Below are 11950 nucleotides of genomic sequence, written 5' to 3' on the forward strand. Positions count from 1 at the left end.
AGCACATAGGATGCGTCCTTTTCAAATTTGGCATATGGACAAACAACCAAGACTTAGAAAATAATTTATAAAATAATGTTTATTTAATGTGGACTTAGTCTGTTTGGAGCTTCTTATGTTTCCACTCCTGTTGTACATGTGCAATGTAGACTTTTGTGGCGCCTTCATCGCCCCAATTCTGAATTTACTATTATATTACGTTGAATCTTTAATCAATGTTGGGGTTGAGTTTACAACAAACCACTAAATTATCCCATATATTGTTTAAATATATAACATTTCGCAATCACTATCACAATTTGCATAGTACACATGCCGTAGTACTTGTCAAATTCCACCAAAAAAAATTCCAATATTTTGGATGTCCATATAATGTTGTTTGGCACCCCCACATTTGCACACATTAATCAAACATAACTTATGGAAATGTATTTTGTTTGTAAGCAGGCTTGCAATTGTCCTATACTTGTACAAGGATTAGACGTTTTGTTGAATTATAGATACATTTGTTAAGTAGAGAACAAGTATACAAATGTAGGATATCCCTTCATACAAATAAATAAATTGACAAACAATGTTTATAAACTTGAACAATTTGAAACAAAAACATAATGCATTCATTGCCCTCTATTATTAATCACATAATCATACCATTATTTGCTCACATGGAGCTGCAAATGTCTTGGTGACATTGTAAAGTTTTTAGGGTAATTTTCTATTGTTTTGTGTGATGGTGAACAAACATTGCATTGTAAATAACTACCAAAAAAAATATTTGGAATAATAATTAAAATTGGATACAAATACACATTTTACAAAACCTTTAAGAGAAATTTTATAGATACTTGTTTATTTATATGGGAAACCACTAACCTAGTTATGCACCTTAAGTATTGAGTAATATCGATTATAACCCTAGGAAATTTCGAGCAACCTAATTGATTTATGGGCACAATCTATTCAAACTATCTTGTAATTTAATTACATCAAGTTAATTCACTAACTTGTTCCCTTATATTCAAGTTTGGGTTAAAGACAAATAACATACTGACAAAGTTAGTATGTTGTCATGTGGCAAACTATGAAAGAGGTTTTGAGTTCATTCTCCGCAAAAGCTCTCACACCGCCTCATATTACCTTAGTTGTTCAAGAAATGTCACTATGTTCCACTTGTCGAAGAGTAAGCACTTTATTTATCTTTTTAGCTACAATAAATAATGCTACTAATGGAGCAATGCTTACCAATATCAAACTAGGATTTCTATCAAACTAATTGCGTTGAATTAATTGATTGATTAGTGAATCAAAATGATATGTCAACACAATATTCACATTAGGGTGCGAAAGACCCCTTGAATGTGGCCTAATATTGCTGACGCTCGTGATATTTCCCCTCTAATTAAGTAGCTTAAGGCTTTCTCCATAAAAGGGCAAGTAACATGTGCTATTTATTGATTCCTTAATAGCTTGGTTCAATAGATTTTAAATCACTTAAGCTTTACTATCATGTTTCCTTAAAAGCTTAATTCGAAGCATGCATTATTTTATTTTATTTTATAAAAGATTTTCTTCAATAGTATTAAGAATAAAACGCCCGAAGGCACCTAGTTACCAAGGAGGTTACAACTTTTCCTATACAATGCTGTAAAATACAAGGATGGTTACATTTATTGATATTCAAGAAAGAGTCCATGGAAGTCGATATTGCCATTGAGGTTCTTGAGTTGACATTGTAAACAAGGGCACCTTTTCCATAAGTGAAGAAGCTTTTTCCTTTTCTTGTTCATAGTATCCGGGGAACCTTGCATATTGTCATACTGGCCACGGACTACTGCCAACAAGTTCTCCCATATCTCAAACAGCACATCTGAGAGATGAATGTCTACCCCATCATAAAGTCGGTTACATCAATATTTCCATAAAGCCCATAATGTTATTGTGGTCACAGTTTTCCAAATTTGGACAAACCGCACCTGCATGCAAGGTTGCTGGAAGGACTAACTAATACCAATCTTCTATTATGTATTGTCATTGCCTGATGAACATCGTTTGCCTCATACAACATCAAGCCAGAGTGTAGTACTCCCCACATCGTTGATCCCCATGAGAATAGGCAACCTACATTGATTGTTAGGAATAAAGACATGACTTTCTTCCATACTTGTTGAGCAAAAGAACAAGACCATAGGACATGCTTGGTAGTCTCCTAAGGTTCATGGCAAAAGCCACATTGCCGCAAATTGGGTGCTACATTCCCTTTCAATGAATGACCAACGGGTAGTGCCATATGCACTAATAACCACCGAAAGAGAATAAATTTAGTTAGCCCCTTGAATGACCATATCCACTTCCATTAGGTTCTCATCGAAGCATGCATTATTATTGAAGTATAGAACAAATAAAACCATGATATGCTTTATTGGTTTTTTTTACAAGGTGTAGTAATGATGTTCCAAAAGCAAGTATTGTTGATAATTTGGCCATACAAGAGGGGTACTTTTATATTATCACTCAACCTATGACCATGACCATGTTTCAAGATCGAAAACGAATATCCATCTTTTATGGATTATTTGCATGTAACATTTGTCAAGGTTTGCCAAAAAACTTGTAACGCATAGCAAATACCACATCTCGTAGAAACGGATACACACATTTTATAAGACAATGACATCATAAGTTGACAAAGCCTAGTACAAAGGCATTATCTTTATATACACATGACATGTACAAGTCGTGGTTTGTGGATATACATTTTTTTTTACAAACTAGCCTTTTAAATATATAGATATAGTAGTGTATTGGTAAAGGTAATGCGGATTCAAATCTCAAGCAAAGGGTTCAATGTAATGCACGCACATAAAACTACTTATATTTCTAGTTTAGAATAATCCAATCTAATAACTAGCAATGGGCACGGTTTCAGCTCAAACCGAACCGAACCGTTAAGCCATGGCTTAATGGTTTATTGGTTCAAAGATAAATAAACCGTTTGGTTTGGTTTCAAATATTATGATCCGGTTTGGTTTTGAATTTCATGGTTTAGCGGCTTATTGGTTTATTGGTTTCGGTTTGTTTTGGTTTTGAATTTCATGGTTTAGCGGTTTAGGTTTATGTGGTTTGCTTTAAAGGTTTACAAGTTTTGAAGGTTTAAAGGTTTATAGGTTTATCGGTTTATAAATTTGGTTTGGTTTTGATTTATGATAAATCGATTTGGTTTGGTTCTAAATTTTTCATAAACGGTTTGGTTTAAATGGCTTCATAAAATTTACAAAGTTTGGTTTAGTTTGGTTTCAAGGCCAGGAAACCGAACTGAATCGCGCCCATTGCTACTAATAACAATCTCCAAAGAAGTGAAGTGGATTTGTAAGTAAAGTTTCGAGAGCACAATGGATGACAACTAGTAAAATACATCTTGTGTGTTAAAGCATTTTTTAATTATTGTACAAAATACATACAAACCATCGGTTCCAATTTGAGCCTTTATATATATCATGCCCGCAAGTTAGATTTTGCATATGATTGCCGATAGGTTAATGGCATGATTTGAGAGTTTAAGGTGTAGTACAATGGATTTAACCATATGCTCTTTCTATGAATTCTTTGTATTTTGGATATGATATTATCAACAACTTCTTGCTCTTATATTTGGTTTTACAAATTTTGTCCTCAAAACAAGAGAGGAGTTTTTGTTTTATAACATGAAAGGTTAAGTTTCCTTTTTGGACTATATTAATTTATGAAGAGAATCAAAAGATAATTATAAACGAAACCCTTGTGTTGTCTTTAACTAATTTGCAATGTAGATACTAGAGTGCATGATTTAGCAAGGGGAAATTCTACATATAAAAACTTGTGGAGTAAGCGTACCTATTTTCTATTCTATTTGTTGATATCCCCATTGCGATGATACCATTGTGTATGTAACAAACGTGGAGAAAATGGATCTAAAAAATAGAACTCAAATGAATCTATTACATTCTAACTCCTAGGCCCTAGAGAAGAAGGTTCAGAAGTGTAGGGTTTTATAGAATAGGTGTGGAATTTACACATTTGGAGAGCTTAAAATAGAAAAGAAAGAACAATATATCATTAAAATAGGAAATTGACAACCTAAAAGGTAAGCAATAAACGAACATTGATTCACAATAAATATAAGCATCTCTCTTCGATTGACTTATTGGTATAACAATCAAAAAAACTTTTGCATGTGCACAAGATTGCTAAGAATTCTGTTTCACCATTGATACATAACATTCGAACAAATTAATATTAAATGAAGTAAAGTCGTTTAAAGAGAACAATCATGTGGGCTAACTAGACCAATTGAAGCAATAGCCTGGATGTGGATGTCACATCGGCACCATGTGTGGCACAAATTAAAGAGTGTTTTCCATGCAAAAGTTTAACTTTTATAATTAAATTTGAGACAACAAGCATTTATGCAATTACATTAGACCAAGGAAATTTATATTAATGCTCAAAAATCCTTGAAGGTCAAGACTCAAGACATTTTGTAATACTTCAACATGTTTACGTGTGATTATTTGCAAATCCTTGAAGGCATTTGTAGTTCAATAAGTTTTAGTACGATTTTCTCATTGTCTACATTTCCAATAATCGTTTCCTAAGGGAAGGTCTCATATTTTGATGATGTTCCATTGATTTAATTTTTTGACTTTCTTGGTTGAAGGCATATTCACGGTGGCAATCTCTTAGGTCATTGGTTTCCTTTCCTAATATTTGAATATTCAATTCAAAAGCATTTATGCAATTAAATTAGACCAAGGAAATTTATATTAAATTATGTTCAAAAATCAATGAAGGTCAACATGTTTATGTGTGATTATTTCAAATTGTTGAAGACGATTGTAGTTCAACATATTTTGGTACGATTTTCTCGTTGTCTACATTTCCAAATAATCATTTCCTAAGGGAAGGTCTCATATTTTGATGATGCTCCATTGATTTAATTTCTTGAACTTTCTTGGTTGAATGCATGTTCATGCTACCAATCTCTTAGGCCACTGGTTTCCTTTCATGATGTTTGAATATCCGGTTCTGTAAGAATTACATATTGGCACATTTTCAACGTATGTTTTCTCTTAGTGCATGGATTCCGACATGTTTGACTTAAGAGAGTTTGGACACACATACGCAACTCTAGCTTTGCAATGTGTTCAATTTGATAAGGAAAACATCTTGGCACATTTTTTACATATATTTTCTATTGTTGCATGAATATGGACATGCTTGACTTAGAGCATATGTACACAAACAAGCAACTCTAGCCTCTCAAGGATTCCTTGAAAAGTTGAAACAAAGCAAATCCCAATGTATGTGCCTTGATAGTGAAAGTTTGAGTAAATCAACCGGACTAGTAGAGGCAAGAATGAAAGGTTCCATAGAACACTTTCTTTTGAGTACATTATTTTTGCAATTACGATATTTTATTAGCAATGTTGAAAGCACAAATTCTTGGTAGTCATAGCAACTTCAACGATCTTAAAAGATTGGGAAAGTTGTTGAAATTGGGGGATTGCGCACCTCCTCCAGTAATTGACATTGGCATTGACATTTTTCGTGGGAAACTAGGCCATTTGAAGTTAAAGAAAGTTTCAAGTTTGAGTTAGTTCACAAGAGTTCAAGAAGAATATCATCTTTAAATGTGGTTTGCTCGTATATACATTCAAAGAAGAAACACCATAATTAGCTTCACGTGTAAAGAAAGGACAGCAAAAAAAAAGAAATTGTATTTCCAAAAACCGGGTCTTCACTAACTCAATTCTATTAGCACTACTATGATGGATGAATGGAGCTGATCTATTGTAGAGAAGCTTGTTGTACATATTCCAAGGAAACATGTATCACTCGCAAAGAAACATATTGAACCTAAGTTACAACTTACAACACCTTAAAGATCTAAAGCTTATTTGGACACCTGCGGTTCTTAATGAACATAGAATTGGAATACGTTTCCATGAACCTCTTTACATTTGGCCTTGTCATTTTCCAATGGTTGACTAGTGACAAATTGTCTGAAGTAAAAACTCATTCACTAGTACAATACATGAGATGGAATATCTTCTCAATAAGCTATGAGCGCAAGCGTTTCTAATTGAGATGCATCACTAACGTTATCCTCTTACAAATAACAGCAAATGGTTTGAAAATATAAATGTTATGAGTGTGACATTGTGTTGTATTTCAACGAGGAGGCATTTCATGTCAAAGAAAATATTCATTATCCTAATTTGTTTTGTAATGACTATGAAGGCTGATGGTAATGTTCATGAATACTTGAAACATCATCTTGTTTCATTTGAATTTCATAATTGAATGTATTTCTATTCAACTAGCATATCAATTGTAACTTAAGATGGTCCATAAATGCCATTATCAAACTTTCTTGGCTAAGATGGCTCTTGCCTATTTCCCATGCAAGAATTTTGATATTTTGTGAGAATTATTACGCATCAATATTAGTTGGGTCTTCGAAAAGTTGTCTCACCATGAATAATCAATGACAATAATAACAAGAATACCCTATCTATTTAGAGGAGATTGAAATTAAAATTAAGTCATATTCAATGTTTCTTTACATGATTATAAACAAATCTATGGACATTGGCGTTTAAGTTCTCATTGTCAATATATTAAAAGAAATACCATTTATCCTAGAAAACTAAACTCTAGACATTCATATAAGAAAACCAACTATGTATGATCGACGATTATTTGATTATATGGATTATGACATGTTTGACTTAGAGAGTTTGGAGACGTAAGATTTGTAGAACCTCGATATCTCCTTGAAATGGAGATAAACATGCATGTATTTTATTTATTTGTTTAAGGTTTTGCAAGTTCTTTAAGAGATTGATAAAATGTGAGTATGAAATATACATAGAATCTATTAGTGTGTGCACAAGCAAGCATTTTCTTTAATTCCAGGGTTTCACCATTTTTTATTTTTTTTTATCGGAGTGAGTTCTCAAAACTTTCCTTAGTGGATTATTGTTCATCTTGCCAATTGGCAATTCAATATGTCACACTATTCGTATCATTGATTGGCAATTCGAATATGTCCCACAGTTTGTATCGCCTATTGGCAATTCAACATGCCCCACTACCCAATTAGTTAGTGGACGACCATACTCACTCCATTGTGGTACCCATTTATTGTAAATGCCAATGTTTTTCACACACATTTTATTGATGGAATTGTGTGTGTGTGTGTGTGTGTGTGTGAGAGAGAGAGAGAGAGAGAGAGATGGCATAGGTTCAATGCCTAGTAATCTAATAACTTACCATTAGGGTAAGCTAATTACAATAACAAACTTTGAAAAGGGAAAAATATGTTTTCTTTATTTTAATTTTATTTACTACTATGGGAAATTACCTCAACCTAGTGGTTAGTTGTTATGCTATTATTGTTTATGTCTTGGGTTCGATTCCCAATTTTCTCATCTCTCTCTCTCATTAGTGTCATAGCAAAATTTTATGTTACGTCATGGTCCTTTTTCTTTTCTTTTCTTTTTTATTAGAAATTAGCTCACCCTAGTGGTAAGTTGTTATCCTACTATTGCCTATGTCATGTTTTCTTCATATTCTCAAATATACGTTTTATGAGTTTTTGAACGTTTGATTATAATTTATAATGACATATTTTGATTCAATCTCTATAGTTCATACTCATTTTTTTGTAAAGTTTTAAAGTGAAGAAATTGATACTTTCACTAGTTACGAGATGAGCACGTTAATAATTGCAAGATGAGCTCATCATCAATACAATTATGTCTTTGAACTATTTGATTTTTATATTCGTGTTTTCTAATGTTTAGTAATTAAGTAATTCTTAAGTTTTGAGCTTTTAATTGTGTTGACATTTGATTCAATCAATATATAATATTGAGCGTGGTCTTTTTTTTTCCAACTTATTAATCCAATCCAACTTTGAGATGATTTACCATACACGTTTGATTCAACCATTCTCAAATCTTTATTTGTTTCCCAACTTATTAATCCAATCCAACTTTGAGATGATTTACCATACACGTTTGATTCAACCATTCTCAAATCTTTATTTGTTTCCCAACTTATTAATCCAATCCAACTTTGAGATGATTTATCATACACGTTTGATTCAACCATTCTCAAATCTTTATTTGTTTCCCAACTAAATAATCCAAATTATCCAACTTTGAGATGATTTACCATACACGTTTGATTGAATCATTCTCAAATGTGAATGCGCATATGGTACATATGGTTCATTCTATGGTATCAAGTAGATATAATAGAGAGATGAGAAAATGAGGTTTCGAAGCGAAAATGTTTTCAAGTAACAATTTACCATTAGGGTACTAAGCTAAAGCTAATTATGGTAAAAGAAAGAAAGATAGAAAGAGAGTCATCTTGTGAATTAAGAGATATGTATGAAGTATCTAATAGAGAGGCGAGAAAATTAGGTTTCGAAGCGAGAATGTATTGTAACAATTTACCATTACTGTAAGCTAATTACGGTAAAAGAAATAAAACAGACGTCCAAATTATGGTGTTTTGATCCCTTATCTCCCTCTCCCCTCCCTTTATCTCATCTAATCCTCGCCTACACCAAGTTTTGTCTACGATTCGGGTGCGTTCAAATCGATCTTGGTGGTCTCTTCTCCCTCTCGACTTATCTACAACCCATCAATGATTTCACCGTTCCGCACTCCTTGTACCGGCTCGAAGGTCAACAAAAAAAAACAGACGTCCAAATTATGGTGATAAGAGTGTGTAAACAATCAGATAAAAGATTAAGATTAGGTTATGGTTGTAGAGATGGTGATGAGTTGTGGTTCTCCTTATTTATAGGCCCCCCCCACTCTCTCTCTCTCTCCATTGACTCTTTTTGTGGGTGATTCACCTTGTTACATTTTTAGTCCAGTACGGAAACAGTCCTTTGTCCTTATCCCTCTCTTTCTATATATACATATACATATATATATATACAGTATAGGATATATTGTACATACATTTAAGTACTATAAGCAAAAGGTAATGTATATCTCCTCTGTACTTCCTCAGAAGATCTTCTTGTATGTATGCATGTTCTCAGATAATGGTGTGTGTATTTTCCATCCATGTCCCTCTTCTTCAGACTTCTCTTCTCTTTAGTACTCTTCTGATTGCAAATTATAGCCTATGATTTTAACTCCTACTCCCTAATTACTTCTATTGTTATCTTCACCTGATTGCAAAATTATCATAGCCTGCTGTTTCCCTTAAAAAATTTCAGTTCATGACTATCAGGTAGGTTTCTCATTCATCGGATTCTAATTTATTTATTTTTTTGTTTTATTTTTCTTCTAATTTATTATTATTATTATTTGATTTATTGTGCTATATTATCATTGTAAAAACAATTTGTAATTTGCAGGCTTCTTCTTCTTCTTCTTCATTTATTCATTTTTTTTTTTTTTTAATTGGCATCCGAAAATGCTGATTTGACTACTGTATAAGATGGTTAAAAATAATGATTATCTGCAAATTATTTTGCAGGGTAAACTTGGAGCAGTAGCAGAGATGAAGCAAGTGCTATTTAATGGACATGATGATGATGATAATGATGATGATGATGGTAATGATGTGGCATTAAAGATGGCCAACACTGGATCAAATGGGCATGATGTGGCATCAAAGATGGCCAATAGTGGATCAAATGATGTGGCATCAAATGGGCATGATGTGGCATCACCAAAGATGGCCAATAGTGAATCAAATGATGTGGCATCAAATGGGCATGATGTGGCATCACCAAAGATGGCCAATACTGGATCAAATGGGCATGATGATGATGATGAGGATGATGAGGATAGGGCATTCAAGAGTGCCAATCCATTGGTTGATGATGATGGTCCACCACCTCTGCATGATGTCCATAGTACTTGGCCTAGTGATGCCACCTACACCCATGAGCAGGAGCAGAAGAAGAAGATGAAGAGGGTGATGTTGGACCTGAGTGGCCATTGCTTGGACACCTTCCTAATTCATGACCCCAGCTTCACTACAAACCTTATATCCCTCCACCTCTCCAACAACCAACTTAAGGTTAACACAAAATCTCAATTCATCAACTAACTCTAAAAATAATCTTTTATTTTAGTTATTATTTATAATCTTTTTTTGGGGGGGGGATGGGGGGGTTCATTTTCATTTCTCTTCATTTTCCCCTTTACACTTTTAATTTTCTATTCTTACCATTATCTCTATATATTTTTTGATAATTTTTTTATTGCACCTCATGATTTTCCCTCTTTTGACTATTTATTTCCATTTTCTTTTTTCTTTATATTTGTGCGGTTTTTGTTTTATCTTCCCATCATGATCACAACCTTACGCTTGTTTGATGGGTTGGTTCCTAGAGCTTGCCAAATTCTATCGGAGACTTGGATAACCTTGAGATTCTGGACGTGCAATCGAATGAACTATCCGGCCTACCAGACTCAATCGGATTCTTGGCGAACCTCAAACTGCTCAATGTGTCTGGGAATATGCTCACCACTCTCCCTGATAGCATTGGAGGATGCAGGTAACTTGTTAGAAATCATGCACCAATATCATATACTTTAAAAGAGTTAAAGCACAAACAAATGGTCCACCGATTCATAAAGGTTGTATGGTAGTTTGTAAATTTTGTATATTTAAATGCAAATTTAAAGGAGTGGGTAAGCCCATTCATTGTCCCAACGAGTTTTTACAAGACATGACACATGTTTGTATATTACCACAAGAAATCAAGTTGGTGGCTCGAGGAACAATCCACTATCTACTTACTCATGTTTGCATCCACATATATATTTGTGACTATGTATATATAACATTTTCCTCCTCATAAGATTGAGCTACATAGTTTCCCTTCAGTCTCATATTGTATGACATATTCAGTAACAATATTCATGAGCTTTTTGAAATGATTTTACTATAAGTTTGATATATTTGTAGGCAATTGGTAGAGCTTAATGTTGGTTTCAATCAACTCGAACGTATCCCAGCTCGGCTCGGTTTTGACCTTATTCGCTTACGCAACCTTTGCCTTCATTCCAACAAGCTCACATTCTTACCTCCGTCCATATGTGAACTCAAAGAGCTCAAGTTTCTTGATCTTCACTTCAACAACTTGAAGTCCTTACCATCCTCCATGGGGAACTTATCATCTTTAGAGAAGCTTAACATAAGCAGCAATTTTAGCGATTTTGGGGGCTCATTGCCGTCAACAATAGGAGATCTAGTATTTCTTGTAGAGCTTGATTTGAGCTTTAACCAAGTGAAGGTATTACCGATGGGTGTGGGAGCATTAGAGAACCTCAAAGTGCTAAAGGTAGACAACAACCCCCTTGTGGACCCACCCTTAGAAGTTGTGGAACATAGCATGGAAGCTTTGCTTGAGTACATGTCAGAGAGGTGGAAGACCTTCCAAACATATGATAATAATGACGATGAAGAATTAGGGTTAGGGGGCTCTCATACACCCACACGAGCAGCTTTATATAATGTTTGCGCGTCTCCGATGACAACACCTCGTCGTGACAACAATGGGCACCAATATAGTATGAAGACGGTTGGGTTTGAGGCGTCACCAGTTCGAACACGATCATCAAGTGTGTCGACAACGGTACTCCATTGGCTAGGAGGCATGACATGTATGAATGGGAGGAATTCTATTCCTAATTTGTCTCTACATCACAAGCCTTTGAGTAGTACGTCTAGTCCATATCACCGTCATCATCAATATTAAAATTATTCATACATAGCAAGATCGCAACATGGAGTACAATTTGTATACATGGTCTAATATTGACTTTCATGTGTTTATACAACATGCACAATTTTTCTCAAAAATTCCTACTTATGTATGGTCATGTACGTATAATAGGCATTATTGTAGTTCTTTGTTTTTTCTCGA

The 11950-nt window shown here is 34.0% G+C and overlaps 1 protein-coding gene across 1 annotated transcript; it reads left to right on the forward strand.

The window, feature by feature from the left end:
* The first annotated feature begins 9014 nt into the window (after nt 1–9014).
* On the forward strand, nt 9015–11950 carry LOC147847794 (uncharacterized). Its single transcript, XM_087338820.1, has 4 exons — nt 9015–9042; nt 9547–10095; nt 10410–10576; nt 10990–11950. The coding sequence occupies exons 2-4, from the start codon at nt 9571–9573 to the stop codon at nt 11780–11782; spliced, it is 1485 nt and encodes a 494-aa protein (XP_087194946.1). The 5' UTR covers nt 9015–9042; nt 9547–9570; the 3' UTR covers nt 11783–11950.

Source organism: Azolla caroliniana, unplaced genomic scaffold, assembly GCF_043228905.1.
Source record: "Azolla caroliniana isolate FFs.n. ecotype wild unplaced genomic scaffold, voAzoCaro1.0.p SCAF_652, whole genome shotgun sequence".
In the NCBI taxonomy this organism is placed as follows: domain Eukaryota; kingdom Viridiplantae; phylum Streptophyta; class Polypodiopsida; order Salviniales; family Salviniaceae; genus Azolla; species Azolla caroliniana.